We start from the raw sequence: 20,487 nt of genomic DNA, 5'->3' as shown, positions 1-20,487 counted from the left end.
ACACGGGAATAGCATTAATGAGAGATGAAGTGCTGCGGTCATTAAACTGGTATCATATTCACTCCACACCACTTAAATAGATTCACGCAAAGCTACAAATAGTGTTGGACATTGTTAAAATTGATTTCCTTTTGTATGAAATTACTTGTCAAAAACAAATCTTCCATTCTGTGGTTTGTGTTTTTTGTTCATATGTTCATAAGTGATAGGAGCAGAATTAGGCCATTCGGCCCATCAGGTCTACTCCGACATCCACTCATGGCTGATCTATCTCTCCCTCCCAACCCCATTCTCCTGCCTTCTCCCCGTAACCCCTGACAACCGCACTAATCAAGAATCTGTCTATCTCTGCCTTAAAAATATCCCTTGACTTGGCCAAAGTTTAAGAATAAGGGGTAGGCCATTTAGAACGGAGATGAGGAAAAACTTTTTCAGCCAGAGAGTTGTGAATCTGTGGAATTCTCTGCCTCAGAAGGCAGTGGAGGCCAAGTCTCTGAATGCATTCAAGAGAGAGCTAGATAGAGCTCTTAAGCATAGCGGAGTCAGGGGGTATGGGGAGAAGGCAGGAATGGGGTACTGTTTGAGAATGATCAGCCATGATCACATTGAGTGGCGGTGCTGGCTCGAAGGGCCGAATGGCCGACTCCTGCACCTATTGTCTATTGCCTCCACAGCATTGCCACTTTCATTTCATTGTACATCGTGTATGTGTATGTGACAAATAAAATTGACTTGACTTGCCTTCTGTGGCAATGAATTCCACAGATTCACCACCCTCTGACTAAAGAAATTCCTCCCCATCTCCATTCTAAAAGAACGTCCTTTAATTCTGAGGCTATGACCTCTGGTCCTAGACTCTCCCACTAGTGGAAACATCCTCTCCACATCCACTCTATCCAGGCCTTTCACTATTCTGTAAGATTCAATGAGGTCCCCCCTCATCCTTTTAAACTCCAGCGAGTACAGGCCCAGTGCTGACAAACGCTCATCATAGCTTAACCTACTCATTCTGGGTAAACCCTCTCTATACTTCTAAACCGAGGGTCATTTTGATAAACCCTCTCTATACGTCTAATCCAAGAATCGTTCCACTAAACCACCTCTACATCCCCTCATAACAGGAATGACCAGTGCTCAATTACATATGAGCAAGACCATATTGGCATTGGAGTTAGGGGGTGCCAACTTTCTCACTCCCAAATAAGGGACAAAAGGTGGCGTCACCGCCCCGCGCCCCACGTGACCTCACCCAGCCAGCGGCCACGTGCTCCCTCTCTACCAATGGCGGCCGCCCGGGCTGGGAGGTGGGTTGCTAGGCAACCTCCGTTAGGCAGCGCCCGGGCCTCCGTGCCTACACCATCCAGACCTACACTGCCGGGCTAACAGTGTCTGGGCCTACAGCATCGGGGCCTACAGTGTCCGTGCCTACAGTGTCCCGGCCTCCACTGTCTGGACCTACAGTGTCCGGGCCTACAGTGTCTGGGCCTACACCGTCCGGACCTACAGTGCCACACGGGCCTAATACGGGACAAGGGCGGTCCCATACGGGACAAACCAATTTAGCCCAACATACGGGATATCCCTTTGGATATCCAACAGGGCAGTTGGCAACCCTAACTGGAGTTGACTTAATGCCTGTAATACTCGGGGCAAGGTGCATGTGCATTCAAATGAAGCTGAAAGCAAATAGTGAAAGGTCATGGCCTCAGAATCGAGGACCAGATGACATCGGTTTAAGGTGAGGGGGGAAAGATTTAATAGGAATCTGAGGGCTAATGTTTTTACAGAAAGGGCGTTGGGTGTTTGGAACAAACTGCCGGAAGTAGGGTTGCCAACAGTCCCGTATTAGTCAGGACATCCTGTATTTTGGGCTAAATTGGTTTGTCCCATACGGGATTGCCCTTGTCCCGTATTAAGCCCAGGGGGCCCGGACGCGCGCTGTAGGCCCGGACAGTGTAGGCCCAGACGGTGTAGGCCCGGACGGTGTAGGCCCGGACACCGTAGGCCCGGACAATGTAGGCCCGGACAGTGTAGGCCCGGACACTGTGGGCCCGGGGGCCGCGTTATGCCCGGACACTGTGGGCCGCCTAACGGAGATTGCTTAGCAACCCGCCTCCCGACCGGGGCGGCTGCCATTGGTGGAGCGGGAGCAGGTGGCCGCTGGCTGGTTGCGGTCACCTTTTATCCCTTATTTGGGAGTGAGAAAGTTGGCAATCCTAGCTGGAGGAGGTAGTTGTGGCAGGAAATATCACAACGTTTAAGAAACATTTAGACAGGTACAGGGATAGGATAAGGTTTGGAGGGAAATGGAACAAATACAGACAGGTGGGACCAGTGTAGATGGGACATGTTGGCCGATGTGGGCAAGTTGGGCTGAAGGGCCTGTTTCCACGCTGAATCACTCTATGACCCTATTCCAGCTAGTTGACTTTCAATTTTTTTCCCGGTACTGATGACTGATGTAAAAAAATATTGTAGACATAACTCCGTATCAATGCTTCATTAATGCATTAGTAGTCAAAAAGCCTGAAGAATGAGAGGGGGGTGGGGAAAAAAAACCAAGATACTGTTTACATAATGGAGACAGCTCAACGGAAAACATGCAGTACCTTTCACTAGCTTATCCAGGAAGAGTGCTTGCGAAATAAAACAGACAGATGTTTAAGAACAGTGTAATATAGAAAAACAGGGAGCATTGGCAAAATCTCAGTGTCACGCTAGATTAAGTTTCTTCGAAGAAAAAAACCAGTGATTGCTTCTGAGGTAAATCATTGTCGTACATTGTAGATGGAGTCTGGAATCCCATTCACAGGAAGATTGTCAAATAGGTTCATAAGTTAACGTGGCCCCTCGTTTTTCCATTTAACGACTTTTACCAGGACTCGAGGGCCTGAGCTGTAAGGGGTTATTGGTAGGGTTGCCAACTGTCCTGTATTAGCCAGGACATCCCGCATATTGGGCTAAATTGGTTTAGCTCGTGTCCCATATTAGGCCCGGGGGCCGTTGTAGGCCCGGACACTGTAGGCCTGAACACTGTAGGCCCGGGGGCCGCTGTAGGCCCGGACAGTGTAGGCCCAGACAGTGTAGGCCCAGACACTGTAGACCCAGCGACCGCTGTAGGTCCGGACAGTGTAGGCCCGGAGGCCCGGGCGCCGCCTAACGGAGGTTGCATAGCAACCCGCCTCCCGACCCGGGCGGCCACCATTAGTGGAGCGGGAGCACATGGCCGCTGGCTGGGTGAGGACACGTGGGGCGCGGGGCGGTGACGTCACCCTTTGTCCCTTATTTGGGAGTGAGAATGTTGGCAACCCTAGCTATTGGGCAAGTAGGATCTTATTCATAAACTCATGTTCATGAGTGATAGGAGCAGAATTAGGCCATTCAGCCCATCGAGTCTACTCCACCATTCAATCATGGCTGATCTATCTCTCCCTCTCAACCCCATTCTCCTGCCTTCTCCCCATAACCTCTGACACCCGCACTAATCAAGTAGTATAAGAAATTAACTGCAGATGCTGGTACAAATCGAAGGTATTTATTCACAAAATGCTGGAGTAACTCAGCAGGTCAGGCAGCATCTCAGGAGAGAAGGAATGGGCGACGTTTCGGGTCGAGACCCTTCTTCAGACTGATGTCAGGGGGGCGGGACAAAGGAAGGATATAGGTGGAGACAGGAAGATAGAGGGAGATCTGGGAAGGAGGAGGGAAAGAGAGGGACAGAGGAACTATCTAAAGTTGGAGAAGTCGATGTTCATACCACTGGGCTGCAAACTGCCCAGGCGAAATATGAGGTGCTGTTCCTCCAATTTCTAGTGGGCCTCACTATGGCACTGGAGGAGGCCCATGACAGAAAGGTCAGACTGGGAATGGGAGGGGGAGATAAAGTGCTCGGCCACCGTGAGACCAGTTTGGCCAACGCGGACCGAGCGCAGGTGTTGAGCGAAATGATCTCCGAGCCTGCGCTTGGTTTCGCCGATGTAAATAAGTTGACATCTAGAGCAGCGGATGCAATAGATGAGGTTGGAGGAGGTGCAGGTGAACCTCTGTCTCACCTGGAAAGACTGTTTGGGTCCTTGGATGGAGTTGAGGGGGGAGGTAAAGGGACAGGTGTTGCATCTCCTGCAGTTGCAGGGGAAAGTGCCCGGGGTTGGGGTGGTTTGGGTAGGAAGGTGTTAGTAGTACCAGAAAGATAGAAGGAACATAGGGAGAGGTTGAGTAAGCTGGGTCTCTATTCCTTGGAGCGCAGGAGGATGAGGGGTGATCTTATAGAGGTGTATAAAATCATGAGAGGAATAGATCGGGTAGACGCACAGAGTCTCTTGCCCAGAGTAGGGGAATCAAGGACCAGAGGACATCGGTTCAGGGTGAAGGGGAAAAGATTTAATAGGAATCTGCTGGAAGAGATAGTTGAGGCTGGGACTATCCCAACATTTATGAAACAGGTAGACAGGTTACATGGATAGGACAAGTTTGGAGCAATATGGACCAAACACAGGCAGGTGGGACTAGTGTAGCTGGGACATGTTGGCCGGTGTGTGGGCAAGTTGGGCCAAAGGGCCTGTTTCCACACTGTATCACTCTATGACTCTCGAACATATTTTAGAATGCAGACCAACTGAACTGCCCTGTTTGGCGTGTGTGATCTCATTGTCAATACGCACAAAACAATCACGTTTAAGTTGTAATATTGATTAGGCTGCAATAGGAATTCAATGCATGTATAAAACCTTGGGTCTTTAGATAAAACATAAACACACACCAAGCTGTTGTGAATCATCAATCAATTTTATCCCCACCTGTTACGAAGCAATTGAGAAGAAATGTTCTTTCAACAACCAAAGTACTGTGAATGTTGTAAATCCAGATGAATATTTTTGCTTTAGGTTCAGGTTATTTTTTCATAAATTTGAAGAGCAGAATTAGGCCATTCGGCTCATCATATCTACTCCGCCATTCAATCATGGCTGATCTATCTCTCCCTCTCAACCCCACTCTCCTGCCTTCTCCCCGTAACCCCTGACACCTGCACTAATCAAGAATCTGTCAATCTCAGAGCTCCAGTTTCACATCCAAAGAGGGGTCGCCAACTATCTCACTCCCAAATACGGGACAAGGTGACCACACCCAGCCAGCGGCCACGTGCTCCCGCTCCACCAATGGAGGCCGCCCGGGCCGGGAGGCGACGTACACTGTCCGGGCCTACACTGTCCGGGCCTACAGCGTCCGGGCCTACACTGTCCGGGCCTACAGCGTCCGGGCCTACAGTGTCCGGGCCTACACTGTCCGGGCCTACAGCGTCCGGGCCTACAGCGTCCGGGCCTACAGCGTCCAGGCCCACAGTGTCCAGGCCTACAGCGCCCTCCGGGCCTAATACTGGACAAAGGCGGTTCCGTATGGGACAAACCAATTTAGCCCAAAATACGGGATGTCCCGGCTAATACGGGACAGTTGGCAACCCTACATCCCAAAGTTCTGGAGGCTACAAGGTAATTTAATTCAGTTGAGCCACCGAGTCCACACCGACCAGTGATCACCCCGTACACTAGCACTATCCTAAACACTCTAGTTGAGTTGAGTTTATTGTCACGTGTACCGAGGTACAGTGAAACGCTTTTGTTGCGTGCTAACCAGTCAGCGGAAAGACAATACATGATTACAATCGAGCCGTCCACAGTGTACAGATACATGATAACGTGAATAAAGTTTAGTGCAAGATAAAGCCAGCAAAGTCCGATCAGACACTCCAATGAGGTAGATAGTAGTTCTGGACTGCTCTCTAGTTGGTGGAAGGGACAATTTGCAGTTTACCGAAGCCAATTAACCTACAAACCTGCAGCTCTTTGGAGTGTGGGAGGAAACGCACGCAGGTCACGGGGAGAACGTACACACTCCGCACAGACAGCACCCGTAGTCAGGATCGAACCCGGGCCTCTGGCGCTGTGAGGCAGCAACTCTGCCGCCCACCATAAAGATGAATAAGGACCAACTGTACAAAATTGCCTATTGTAGACTGCCTTGGGCTAGGAGTGGGGTATTTATATGAGGGAGGAGATATTAATGGGGGCATTGGGCCTGTGACTTTTCTATGATTACTGTCATGGACCCATTGCCCAAGTGTCTTCCTTCATTGTGGGAAGAAAATATGAACAATAATAATGTTTCCAGGGATATGGGCAGTTGGGACTAGTGTGGATGGGGCATGTTGGTAAGTGAGTGCAAGTTGGGCCGAGGGGCCTGTTTCCACTCTGTATCACTCTATGACTCTATGACTTTAATTCAACCACCCTGGTTAGCATGGACGACTTGGGCCGAAGGGCCTGTTTCTGTGCTGTATCACTCTGACTCTTTGACTCTCCATGGGCCAAATGTGGGCATGTTGGCCGGTGTGGGCAAGTTGGGCTGAAGGGCCTGTTTCTGTGCTGTATCACTCTGACTCCTTGACTCTCCATGGGCTAAACGTAGGCAGGTGGGACTAGTGTGGATGGGGCATGTTGTCCGGTGTGGGCAAGTTGGGCTGAAGGGCCTGTTTCTGTGCTGTATCACTCTGACTCTTTGACTCTCCATGGGCCAAACGTGGGCAGGTGGGACTAGTGTGGACGGGGCATGTTGGCCGGTGTGGGCAAGTTGGGCTGAAGGGCTTATTTCCACTCTGTATCACTCTATGACTCGACAAATTTAATTCAACACATCCTGGTCAGCATGGGACGAGTTGGGGCGAAAGGCCTGTTTCCGTGCTGTATGACTCTATGCCTCTATCATACCAAGACTAACTCCCTGCAAGAGCCACCCACTGCATAAAATCATTTCGCCACTTCCCTGTGCACATTAAAAATTATTTTTCAGATGATTATCCATTTCCCTTTTCACTCTATTTATGAATTCTTTCCCCCCTGCTGACTTCAGGAGTTCAGTAGCAAGGATGTCCTTCTGCAGTTGTATAGGGCCCTGGTGAGACCACACCTGGAGCATTGTGTGCAGTTTTGGTCTCCTAATTTGAGGAAGGACATTCTTACTATTGAGGGAGTGGAGCGTAGGTTCACTAGGTTAATTCCCGGGATGGCTGGACTGTCGAATGATGAAAGAAAGGGTCGACTGGGCTTGTATGCACTGGAATTTAGAATGATGAGAGGGGGCCATTATAGAAACATAGGTATAAGAAAATAACTGCAGATGCTGGTACAAATCGATTTATTCACAAAATGCTGGAGTAACTCAGCGGGTCAGGCAGCATCTTGGGAGAGAAGGAATGGGTGACGTTTCGGGTCGAGACCCTTCTTCAGACTGATGTCAGGGGGGCGGGACAAAGGAAGGATATAGGTGGAGACAGGAAGATAGAGGGAGATCTGGGAAGGGGGAGGGGAAGAGAGGGACAGAGGAACTATCTAAAGTTGGAGAAGTCAATGTTCATACCGCTGGGCTGCAAACTGCCCAGGCGAAATATGAGGTGCCTCACTATGGCACTGGAGGAGGCCCATGACAGAAAGGTCAGACTGGGAATGGGAGGGGGAGTTGAAGTGCTCGGCCACCGGGAGATCAGTTTTGTTAACGCGGACCGAGCGCAGGTGTTGAGCGAAGCGATCGCCGAGCCTGCGCTTGGTTTCGCCGATGTAAATAAGTTGGCATCTAGAGCAGCGGATGCAATAGATGAGGTTGGAGGAGGTGCAGGTGAACCTTTGTCTCACCTGGAAAGACTGTTTGGGTCCTTGGATGGAGTTGAGGGGGGAGGTAAAGGGACAGGTGTTGCATCTCGTGCGGTTGCAGGGGAAAGTGCCCGGGGTTGGGGTGGTAGGGTACATTTCACAGAGTGCTGGAGTAACTCAGCGGGTCAGGCAGCATCTCTGGAGAACATGGATAGGTGACGTTTCACAGAATGCTGGAGTAACTCAGCGGGTCAGGCAGCATCTCTGGAGAACATGGATAGGTGACGTTTCGAGTCGGAATCCTTCTTCAGAATGAAGTAGGGGGTGGAGGGAGTGGGGAGTCCGACGAAGGCTCCCAACTCAAAATGTCACACGTCACCTATCCATGTTCCCCAGAGATGCTGCCTGACCCGCTTCTAGCTTGTCCAGTCCTTTTATAATGGGAATACTCTATTATCATTGCAAGGGCCTTTTTGCAGTACTGCAGTTTTGAATGAGCACGTGTTTCAGAGTGCAGGAGATCAAGATGTAAAAATTATTGTTGCACTATTTTTAGCTTGAAGCTGCTGAGAATTACATGGATGGTACCACGTGGAAGTGGGGCCGTGTGACCTCATGAATCAGTGGAGTTCTCCCATCACACAAAACACTGGTGTTCAGGCTTCGGAGATGCTGCGCGGAAACAGGCCCTTTGGCCCACCGAGTCCACGCCGACCACTGACCTCCCCATACACTGGCACTATCCAACACTATCTTACACACTAGACAATAGACAATAGGTGCAGGGGGAGGCCATTCGGCCCTTCGAGCCAGCACCTCCATTCACTACGATCATGGCTGATCATTCTCAATCAGTACCCCGTTCCTGCCTTCTCCCCATACCCCCTGACTCCGCTATCCTTAAGAGCTCTATCTAACTCTCTCTTGAAAGCATCCGGAGAATCGGCCTCCACTGCCTTCTGAGGCAGAGAATTCCACAAATCCACAACAACAAAAATTCTTAAGGGGTTGGACAGGCTAGATGCAACAAGATTGTTCCCGATGTTGGGGAAGTCCAGAACAAGGGGTCACAGTTTAACGATAAGGGGGAAGTCTTTTAGGACTGAGATGAGAAAGTTTTTCTTCACACAGAGAGTGGTGAATCTGTGGAATTCTCTGCCACAGAAGGTAGTTGAGGCCAGTTCATCGGCTATATTTAAGAGGGAGTTAGATGTGGCCCTTGTGGCTAAAGGGATCAGGGGGTATGGAGAGAAGGCAGGTACGGGATACTGAGTTGGATGATCAGCCATGATCATATTGAATGGCGGTGCGTACAGGCTCGAAGGGCCGAATGGCCTACTCCTGCACCTATTTTCTATGTTTCTATGTTAACTCTCTGGGTGAAAAAGTTTTTTTCTCACCTCAGTTTCAAATAAAGGCCTCCCCTTCATTCTCAGACTGTGTGGCCCCCCTGGTTCTGGCCCCCGGGCTCGATCCTGACCTCGGGCGCTGTCTGTGCGGAGTTTGCATGCACGCCCTGCGACCGTGTGTGCCTTCGGCCCCCTGGTGTGCGGCGACCGACAGCCGACTGGGAATTTATGGCAGTGACGAAGAAGTAGGAGAAGTCTCCTGCACCCTTGTCATTTGTCCATGAAAGTGACAGCAACATATGGCATCAGCCCCGGCACAAAAGCTAACAGTCAGGCCCTGCTGTCTGTGATACATCGCAGGCCCTGCTGACTGTGATACATTACAGCTCAGCAGGGGAGTGTCGAGGCTTCTGTCTCCGCAGTGAATATTAATAATATTTAGATTTAGATTTAGAGATACAGCGCGGAAACAGGCCCTTCGGCCCACCGGGTCCGCGCCGCCCAGCGATCCCCGCACACTAACACTATCCTACGCCCACTGGGGACAATTTTCTTTTAACATTTACCCAGTCGATTAACGTACAAACCTGCACGTCTTTGGAGTGTGGGAGGAAAACGGAGCACGCGGATAAAACCCACGCAGGTCACGGGGAGAACGTACAAACTCTGTACAGACGGCGCCCGTAGTCGGGATCGAACCTGAGTCTCCGGCGCTGCATTCGCTGTAAGGCAGCAACTCTACCGCTGCGCCACCGTGCCGCTTTTCCTTTATTCGTCCCACACCGGGGAAATTTCGAGATAGAGCGCGGAAACAGGTCCTTCCCCACACACTAACACTACCCTACACACACACACTCTAGGGACAATTTTACGTTTATACATTTATATCAAGCCAATTCACCTGCAAACATGTGCAGGAAAGAAATGCAGATGCTGGTTTAAATCGATGGTAGACACAAAATGCTGGAGTAACTCAGCGGGTCAGGCAGCATCTCCAGAGAATATGGACAGGTGACGTTTCACAGAGTGCTGGAGTAACTCAGAGGCAGCATCTCTGGAGAGAAGGAATGGGTGACGTTTCGGGTCGAGACCCTTCTTCAGACTGAGGAAAGGCCCTGACCCAGAACGTCACCTATCCATGTTCTCCAGAGATGCTGCCTGACCCGCTGAGTTACTCCAGCACTCTGTGAAACGTCACCTATCCATGTTCTCCAGAGATGCTGCCTGACCCGCTGAGTTACTCCAGCAATTTTATACGTCTCTATCAGATCCCCTCTCATCCTTCTAAAGCCCAGTCTTTCCAATATTTCCTCATACGACAGTCCCGCCATCCCGGGGATTAAGCTTGCGATGCTACACTGCACTGCCTCAATAGCAAGGACGTCCTTCCTCAAATTAGGGAGACCAAAACTGCACACAATACTCCAGATGTGGCCTCACCAGGGCCCTGAACAACTGTAGAAGGGCCTCTTCACTCCTCTACTCAAACCCTCTCGTTATGAGGGCCAACATGGCATTAGCTTTCTTCACTGCCTGCTGTACCTGCACGCTTACTAGAATGTATCAGCAATTCAATGAGACCAAGGGTTGTGTGATTGAACTGAACACAGCTAATATCTACCCACTTGTACATTGTTATCTTTTCATCATACCTATTAATATCTGACAGTGAATAATCAGGGCCTGATGAAGAGTTCTGTCTATGTCCTTAATAGAACATTAATGATTGTAGTTGCTATTCATTGCAAAGATCGCTGTGAAAGCCAGCTTGGTTGTTAATGAAAAGTCTTTACTGGCGATTCAAGAGGATAATTAACTTGAGACTGCCTTTCAGATCATATTGTGCATATTCAGCTGGGGGCAAAATCTTTGATAAGTCGCAGGGGCTACAATCTAAAGGAGAAGGCTTCCTCAATTCTATTCATTGTCGGACGACTGCAAGACAGTGGAAAACGCACCCGGAAGATAATCGCTCAGCCATTCCACAGAGGAAAAGGCAGAGCTCACAGCTTGTGTTGGAAGGAACGCTGGGTTTAAACCGAAGACAGGCACAAAATGCCTGAGGAACTCAGCGCCACAGGCGGCATCTCTGGAGAAAAGGAATGCGTGATGTTTCGGGTCGAGACCCTTCTTCAGTCTGACCTGAAGAAGGGTCTTGACTAGGGTTTGCCAACTGTCCCGTATTAGCAGGGACATCCCGTATATTGGGCTAAATTGGTTTGTCCCGTAGAGGACTGCTCTTGTCCCGTATTAGGCCCGGATGGCTCTGTAGGCCCGGACACTGTAGGCCCGTACACTGTAGGCCCGGAAACTGGAGGCCCAGACACTGTAGCCTGGGGGCCGCAGTAGTCCTGGACACTGTAGCCTGGGCCCGCTGTAGTCCCGGACAGTGTAGGCCCGGGCGCTGCCTGACGGAGGTTGCGTAGCAACCCACCTCCCGGCCCGGGTGGCCGCCATTGGTAGAGCGGGAGCACGTGGCCGCTGGCTGGGTGAGGTCACGCGGGGCACGGGGTGGTGACGTCACCTTGTCCCTTATTTGGGAGTGAGATAGTTGGCAACCCCCTACAGGCAGCATCTCTGGAGAGAAGGAATGGGCGATGTTTCGAGTCGAGACTTCTTCGTTCTGACCTAAAGAAGGGTCTTGACCCGAAACGTCACCCATTCCTTCTCTCCAGAGATGTTGCCTGTCCCACTGAGTTACTACAAAACAGCATTTTGTGTCTATCTTCAGAGCTCAGAGTTTTATAGACTTGGATTCCATCATCTAAAACGGAATGAGTTAATGTGTGGAAGGCCTGGACAGAGTGGATGTGGAGAAGATGGGCCCCATATCTGAGGGAGGATGTGCTGGTGCTGGAGAAGGTCCAGAGGAGGTTTACGAGAATGATCACAGGGATGATCACACCTCAAAAACATTGCCCGTCTCCGTCCATCCCTCTCCTCCACAGCTGCAGAAACCCTCATCCACGCCTTCATCACCTCCCGTCTGGACTACTGCAACAGCCTCCTCTATGGCGCACCCTCAAAAATCATCAGTAAACTTCAATACATTCAAAACTCCGCTGCCCGTCTACTCACCCACACCCCGATCCGTGACCATATCACCCCCGTCCTTTACAAACTCCACTGGCTCCCCATCCCCCAGAGAATCCAGTACAAAATCCTCCTCATGACCTACAAAGCCCTCCATAACCTGGCCCCATCCTACCTGACTGACCTCCTCCACAGGAACACACCCACCTGCACCCTCCGCTCTGCTGCTGCCAATCTCCTATCCCCCCACATCCGGACCAAACTCAGATCCTGGGGGGACAGGGCTTTCTCCATCGCTGCTCCCACCCTAAGGAACTCACTACCCCAAACCGTCAGAGACTCCTCCTCACTCACCCACCACATTCAAAACATCACTGAAATCTCACGTGTTCAGTACTGCCTTCAACCACTGAAGGTCACCTCACCTTCTGTCTCCTTTCTCTGTTCGTTTACTTATTTATCTATTTATTCACTTCCCTATGTTCTCTAAATCCCTGTAAAGCGTCTTTGAGTATATGAAAAGCGCTATATAAATGTAATGCATTATTATTATTATTATTATTATTATGATTAGGTTAATGTATGATGAGCGTTTGGCGGCCCTGAGCCTGTACTCACCGGAGTTTAGAAGGATGAGGGGGGGGAGGGACCTCATTGAAACTTACTGAATAAAGGCCTGGATAGAGTGGATGTGGAGAGGATGTTTCCACTGGTGGGAGAGTCTTGGACCAGAGGGCACAGCCTCAGAATAAAATGGACGTACTATTTAGAAAGATGAGGAGGAATTTCTTGATTAGTATGGGTAATGGTGGCGCAGCAGTAGAGTTGCAGCCTTACAGTGAATGCAGCGTCGGAGACCCGGGTTCGATCCTGACTATGGGTGCTGTCTGTGCGGAGTTTGTACGTTCTCCCCGTGACCTGCGTGGGTTTGCTCCGAGATCTTCGGTTTCTTTCCACACTCCAAAGACGGGCAGGTTAATTGGCTTGGCACAAATGTAAAAATCACCCCTAATGGGTGTAGGATCGTGTTAATGTGCGGGGATCACTGGTCGGCGCGGACCCGGTGGGCCGAAGGGCCTGTTTCCGCGCTGTATCTCTAAACTAAACTATGCTAAATACAGGTGTCAAGGGTTAAGGGGAGAAGGCAGGAGAATGGGATTGAGAGGGAAAGATAGGTTAGCCGTGATTGAATGGCGGAGTAGACTTGATGGGCCGAATGGCCTGATTCAGCTCCTATCACTTATGAATTAGAGCAAATGCCACAAATTTTTCTTTTAGTGCTCGGAGTTTAGAGGGAATGAAGATGTTTAAACATTGCTAACCTCTTGCTCCCAGGACCCATGTGGGGATTAATTAATAAACACCAGACTAACATTTATCCACAGTTATGGGGTTGGTATTTAACAATCATTTTTATATGCAGTTGTGCATATGCAAGTCCAAATATTAATTCTAGTCAGGGCCAAGTTTTTTTTGAAGATTTACAATTAGCAAGTCACAGTTTGTATCTCACAGCATGGCTAAAATGCTCTGGGCCAGCAGTGCAAACAGATGTGATCAACCAGCCATGTTTGATGTTCATTTCAAAGCATCGTGGACTGACCGGTCAGGACAGGAACGCGTGGACTTCCAGCAAATTCCAAGACCGCAAGAAATTGCAGAGAGCTGTGGACGCAGCCCAGACCATCACACAAACCAACCTCCCTTCCACTGACTCCATCTACACCTCACGCTGCCTCGGCAAGGCCAGCAGCCCAGACCATCACACAAACCAACCTCCCTTCCACTGACTCCATCTACACCTCACGCTGCCTCGGCAAGGCCAGCAGCATAATCAAGGACCAGTCTCACCCCGGCCACTCCCTCTTCTCCCCTCTCCCATCGGGCAAGAGGTACAGAAGTGTGAAAACGCACACCTCCAGATTCAGGGGCAGTTTCTTCCCAGCTGTTATCAGGCAACTGAACCATCCTACCACAACCAGAGAGCTGTGCTGAACTACTATCTACCTCATTGGAGACCCTCGGACTATCTTTCATCAGACTTTACTGGCTTTATCTTGCACTAAACGTTGTTCTCTTTATCCCGTATCTGTACACTAGGGACGGCTTGAGCATAATCATGTATAGTCTTTCCACTGTGTGGATAGCACACAATTAAAAAGCTTTTCACTGTACCTCGTTACACATGACAATAAACTAAACTGAACTAAATTTACCAAATTTCACTGGAGATTAAACTAAGGTAAGCTGACATTCAGGTGCACAGAGTTTGCACATTCTCCCCGTGACCTGCGTGGGTTTTTCCCTGAGATCTTCGGTTTCCCCCCACACTCTAAAGACGTGCAGGTTTGTAGGTTAATTGGCTTGGTATAAATGTAAATTGCCCCTAGTGTGTATTGTGTTTGGGATTGAGAATGATCAGCCATGATCACATTGAATGGCGGTGCTGGCTCAAAGGGCCGAATGGCCTCCTCCTGCACCTATTGTCTATTGTGTTAATGTGCGGGGATCGCTGGTCTGTGGGGACTCAGAGTGGGCCGAAGGGCCTGTTTGCATGCTGTATCTAGGGGTTGCCAACTATCTCACTCCCATATACGGGACAAGGTGACGTCACCGCCCCGCGCCCCACGTGACCTCAGCCAGACAGCGGCCACGTGCTCCCGCTCCATCAATGGCAGCAGCCCGGGCCAGAAAGCGAGTTGCTACGCAACCTCTGTTAGGCGGCCTTGGGACATAGAAACATAGACAATATGTGCAGGAGGAGGCCACTCGGCCCTTCGAGCCAGCACCGCCATTCAATGTGATCATGGCTGATCATCCACAATCAGTAACCCCTGCCGGCCTTCTCCCCATATCCCTTGATTCCACTAGCCCCTAGAGCTCTCTCTAACCTAGACTGTCTGGAGCTAAAATGTCGGAAACCTAGAGGGTCGGTACCTAAACTGATGGGACCTACAGCATCGGGGCCTACAGCGTCCAGGCCTACAGCGTCCCCCAGGACTACAGTGGACTACAGGCCTAATACGGGACAAGGGCGGCCCACCGTGTCCGCGCCGACCAGCGATCCTCGCACACTAACACTATCCTACACACACTAGGGACAATTTTTACTTTTACCAAGCCAATTAACTTACAAACCTGCACGTCTTTGGAGTAATAGACCTAAATCTAAATGGACCCAGGACATTGATGTAATCGATGGGGCGGCACGGTGGCGCAGCGGTAGAGTTGCTGCCTCACAGCGCCGGAGATCCGGGTTCGATCCTCACCACGGCTGCTGTCTGTACGGAGTTTGTACGTTCTCCCCGTGACCTGCGTGGGCCTACTCCGGTATCTCTGGTTTCCTCCGCTGTCAGGAAGCAACTCTACTGCTGCGCCACCCTGGGGCGCACACGGTTGGAGCCAGGGTAATCCGTGTTATATGGAGAAGATCATTCAGGGTTCTCTTGCTCAACCTCCAAAATTAGATGCTGCAAAGTGCAAGTGTGTGTGTGTGTCACTTCTGATTTGAGTCAAATTTGAAAAACCTACTGTGTTAGAAAGCTAAAAGGTGAGATTCAACCAAGTAAAATGTAGCTCCCAATCACATATCTCTGCTGTTCTTTGTAAATCCCTTCACTGAAATCGTACACTGAGATAAGACTGACTTAAGTTTTTAAGGTATTATTGTCATCTGTACAGAGGTATCGTGAAAAGCTATCTAAACAAATCAGATATACCGCACATAATTGAGTTTAGTTTATTGTCCCGTGTACTGAGGTACAGTGACAAGCTTCGTTTTGCATGCATCCAAACACATGAGTCTGAAAAAGGGTATAAATTAATTTAGTTTAGTTTCAAGATACAGCGCGGAAACAGACCCTTTCGGCCCACCGGGTCCGCGCCGACCAGCGATCCCCGCACACTAACATTATCCTGCACCCACTAGGGACATTTTTTTTAACATTTACCAAGCCAATTAACCTACAAACCTGCACGTCTTTGGAGTGTGGGAGGAAACCGAAGATCTCGGAGAAAACCCACGCAGGTCACGGGGAGAACGTGCAAACTCCGTACAGACAGCCCCCGTAGTCGGGATGGAACCCGGGTCTCCGGCGCTGCATTCGCTGTAAGGCAGCAACTCTACCGCTGTGCCACCGTGATAACATTTATTTTCAGTCTGAAGAAGGGTCTTGACCAGAAGCATCACCTATTCCCTTTCTCCACAGATGCTGCCTGACCCGCTGAGTTACTCCAGCACTCTGTGAAACGTCACCTATCCATGTTCTCCACAGATGCTGCCTGACCCGCTGAGTTACTCCAGCACTCTGTGAAACGTCACCTATCCATGTTCTCCAGAGATGCTGCCTGACCCGCTGAGTTACTCCAGCATTTTGTGTCTATCTTCGGTTTAAACCAGCATCTGCAGTTCCTTCCTACACATATACCAGACAGAGTTTAGTTTAGTTTAGTTTTGTTCATTGTCACGTGTACCGAGGCACAGTTTAAACCTTTTTTAGTGCATGCTATCCAGTCGGCAGATTTCCTTCCTCTGACTGGTTAGCATGCGTCATAAGTTTTTGGTAGACGTGACAATGAACTAAACTGACTATACATGATTACAATCGAGCCGTCCACAGTGTACAGTTACAGGATAAAGGGAATAACGTTTAGTGCAAGGTAAAGCCAGTTAAGTCTGGTGGTCTACACCAAAGCCAAACCTATCAGTAGACGAGGGCATTCGATTCAATTTGAGATACCAGCTACCAAGACAGATGTGTAGAGCAACACATTCATCCCTCGCACAATTAAAGCATGGAATAGTCTTCAATCTACTGTAGTTACTCAACTAGATGCAACTACATTTAAGGCAGCTCTTCTGCAAGAAGCTCTTCTTGCTTAAGTCCATACTCCGCCACCTCCAGTTGAAATTCCATTTGGAATATTTTGGAGGACCAAGAACCAAGGTCTCCAATGAGGTAGATAGTAGTTCAGGACCGCGCTCTAGTTGGTGAGAGGATGGTTCAGTTGCCTGATAACAGCCGGGAAGAAACTGTCCCTGAATCTGGAGGTGTGCGTTTACACACTTTGGTACCTCTTGCCCGATGGGAGAGGGAGTGGCCGGGGTGAGACTGGTCCTTGACTGTGCTGCCGGGGCAGCAGATGCAAATCAGTTCAAACTCAAGTACAACCGGTGGAGCAAAGGGGAAGATACAGAGTGCAGAATATAGTTCTCAGCATTGTAGCGCATCAGTTCCACAGACAAAGTCCAATGTCCGCAATGGGGTCGAGCGAGGTGCCAGGGGTTATGGGAAGAAGGCAGGGGGAAAGATTGAATGGAGGAGTAGACTTGATGGGCCGAGTGGCCTAATTCTGCTCCTGGAACTTATGAAATTTAGTTTAATTGAATTAATTTAGTTGAATTTAGTTTATTGTCACGTGTACCGAGGTACAGTGAAAAGCTTTTGTTGCGTGCTAACCAGTCATTGGAAAGACAATACATGATTACAATCGAGCCGTCCACAGTGTACAGATACACCTATCAACCAAAACGTTATGATCAGATGACCCAAAACATTATGCCCACCTGCCTAATATGCTGTTGGTCCTCCGTGTGCAGCCCCATACGCAGCAGGGTGCGATGCACTGTGTATTGTGACACATTCCTCCCGTGACCACCATTAACATTAACATTTTCTGTGACTTGTGCCACAGTCGACCTTCTGTCGGCTCGGACCAGACGGGATAGCCTTCGTTGCCCTCGCGCATCGATGAGCCTTGGGCGCCCAACACCCTGCCTGTCGCCGGTTTGTGGTTTGTCCCTCCTCGGACCACTGTCGGTCGGTACTCACCACTGCTGACCGGGAGCACCCCACAAGCCTTGCCGTTTCAGAGATGCTCTGACCCAGTCGTCTGGCCATAACAATTTGGCCCTTGTCAAAGTCGCTCAGGTCTTTACTCCTGCCCATTTCTCCTGCATCCAACACGTCAACTTCAAGAGCTGACTGTTCACTTGCTGCCTAATATATCCCACCCCTTGACAGGTGCCGTTGTAACAAGATAATCAATGTTATTCACCTCGCCTGTCAGTGGTCATAATGTTTTGGCCGATCGGTGTAGATGATAATGGCACAGTTAAAGAAGGAAATGTTGCTGTCGGAATAGAAATTTAAGAGTGTGGAACGATTGTAATATGTGATTATAGATGGTCGCCTGGGCTGGGCGCCATCTTGTTAACTCATGAACTTGGGTAAATTGAATAGTACCCTAGCTTATGAAAGAGTTGTCCAGAAGCCCGATAACAGAAGGAAAGATGCTGTGATTGGTGTGAAATGGAGAAGAAACAATTCCAGAATAAACTTCTCAGGTAATAACCTTTTCTTTAAAGGTCAGGGTGACAATAGTTATGATTTTTGGCACCTTGAGAAGATTGCTCGAACTTTCAATCTTTGAGTTACCTCTGGAATAACCCTGCCGACCTTTGTCTATTTTTCATTTCTTTCGATTTTTTTTTTTTGTGATTTTTTTTTGTTCGTCAAGTTATTTGATAAATGAAAGGTTTGGTGAAAGGTTCAAAATAGAATAATGAGAAATGCTGGATCTCCGGTCCGGGAAGATAGGCGGAGAGAGAGGGCAGAGTCTTGACGTGTTACGACTTCCAAACGAGGACTGGAAGTGGGCAGCAACAATAACTGCAGATGCTGGTACAAATCGAAGGTATCACAGAATGCTGGAGTAACTCAGCGGGTCAGGCAGCATAGAAACATAGAAAATAGGTGCAGGAGTAGGCCATTCGGCCCTTCGAGCCTGCACCGCCATTCAATATGATCATGGCTGATCATCCAACTCAGTATCCCATACCTGCCTTCTCTCCATACCCCCTGATCCCTTTAGCCACAAGGGCCACATCTAACTCCCTCTTAAATATAGCCAATGAACTGGCCTCAACTACCCTCTGTGGCAGAGAATTCCACAGATTCACCACTCTCTGTGTGAAAAAAAAAACGTTCTCATCTCGGTCCTAAAAGACTTCCCCCTTATCCTTAAACTGTGACCCCTTGTTCTGGACTTCCCCAACATCGGGAACAATCTTCCTGCATCTAGCCTGTCCAACCCCTTAAGAATTTTGTAAGTTTCTATAAGATCCCCCCTCAATCTTTTAAACTCCAGCGAGTACAAGCCGAGTCTATCCAGTCATTCTTCATATGAAAGTCCTGCCATCTCTGGAGAGAAGGAAAGGGTGACGTTTCGGGTCGAGACCCTTCTTCAGACTGATGTCAGGGGGGGAGGGACAAAGATAGAATGTAGTCGGGGACAGGAAGACGTGGGAGAACAGGGAAGGGGGAGGGGAAAGAGAGGGACAGAGGAGCTATCTGAAGTTAGAGAAGTCAATGTTCATACCGCTGGGGTGCAAGCTGCCCAAGCGAAATATGAGGTGCTGTTCCTCCAATTTGCTCTGGGCCTCATTCTGACAATGGAGGAGGCCCAGGACAGAAAGGTCAGACTGGGAGTGGGAGGGGGAGTTGAAGTGCTGAGCCACGGGGAGTTCAGGTTGGTTAAGGCGGACTGAGCGAAACGATCGCCGAGCCTGCGTTTGGGCTCGGCGATGTAGAGAAGTTGACATCTGGAACAGGACTGGAAGTGTTGTACACAATCGTGAGAGGAACAGATTGGGTAGATGCACAAAGTCTCTTACCCAGAGTAGGGGAATCCAGGACCAGCGGACATAGGTTTAAGGTGGGGGTGGGGGTTGGAAAGATTAATGAGAACCTGTGTCATAGAGTGATAACAGTGTGAAAACAGGCCCTTCGGCCCAACTTGCCCACACCGGCCAACATGCCCCATCTATACTAGTCCCACCTGCCCGCGTTTGGCCCATATTCCTCTAAACCTGCCCTATATATGCACCTGTCTAAATGTTTCGTAAACATTGCGATAGTCCCTGCCTCAACTGTACGGAGTTTGCACGTTATCCCCGTGACCTGCATGGGTTTTCTCCGAGATCTTCGGTTTCCTCCCACACTTCAAAGACGTGCAGGTATGTAGGTTAATTGGCTTGGTAAATGTAAAAATTGTCCCTAGTGGGTGTAGGATAGTGTTAATGTGCGGGGATCGCTGGTCGGCGCGGACCCGGTGGGCCGAAAGGGCCTGTTTCCGCGCTGTATCTCTAAAACTAAAACTATTTCCTCCGGCAGCTCATTCATTTGTGTGAAAATGTTATAACACATCACCTTAAACCCATGTCCTCTGCTTCATGATTCCCCTGCTCTGGGCAAGAGACTCTGTGCGTCTACCCGATCTATTCCTCTCATGATCTTACACACCTCCATAAGAGTCCCAGCCTGCTCAACCTCTCCCTATAAGGCTCAACACCTTTTCACACAAAGTGGATGTATGGAGCAAGCTGCCAGCGGAACTAGTTGAGGCAGTAACGCTAACAAAGTTTTAAAATACACTTAGACAGGTGCATGGATAGGACAGGTTTA

At 49.6% G+C, this 20,487-nt stretch overlaps 1 protein-coding gene across 4 annotated transcripts in view; it reads right to left on the bottom strand.

The window, feature by feature from the left end:
• The window catches only part of LOC144592184 (teneurin-3-like), a 2,027,615-nt gene that overhangs the window by 139,028 nt on the left and 1,868,100 nt on the right, over positions 1-20,487 (bottom strand). For all 4 annotated transcript variants that reach the window (XM_078396656.1, XM_078396657.1, XM_078396658.1 and 1 more), the window contains one exon: positions 2,610-2,636. In XM_078396656.1, the coding sequence (XP_078252782.1) occupies positions 2,610-2,636 (27 nt within the window). The remainder of the gene's footprint in view (positions 1-2,609; positions 2,637-20,487) is intronic.

This window comes from Rhinoraja longicauda, chromosome 3 (genome assembly GCF_053455715.1).
Source record: "Rhinoraja longicauda isolate Sanriku21f chromosome 3, sRhiLon1.1, whole genome shotgun sequence".
Lineage (NCBI taxonomy): Eukaryota > Metazoa > Chordata > Chondrichthyes > Rajiformes > Arhynchobatidae > Rhinoraja > Rhinoraja longicauda.
Note: the sequence above shows the minus strand (reverse complement) of the source record. Positions and strands in the feature narration are given on the sequence as shown.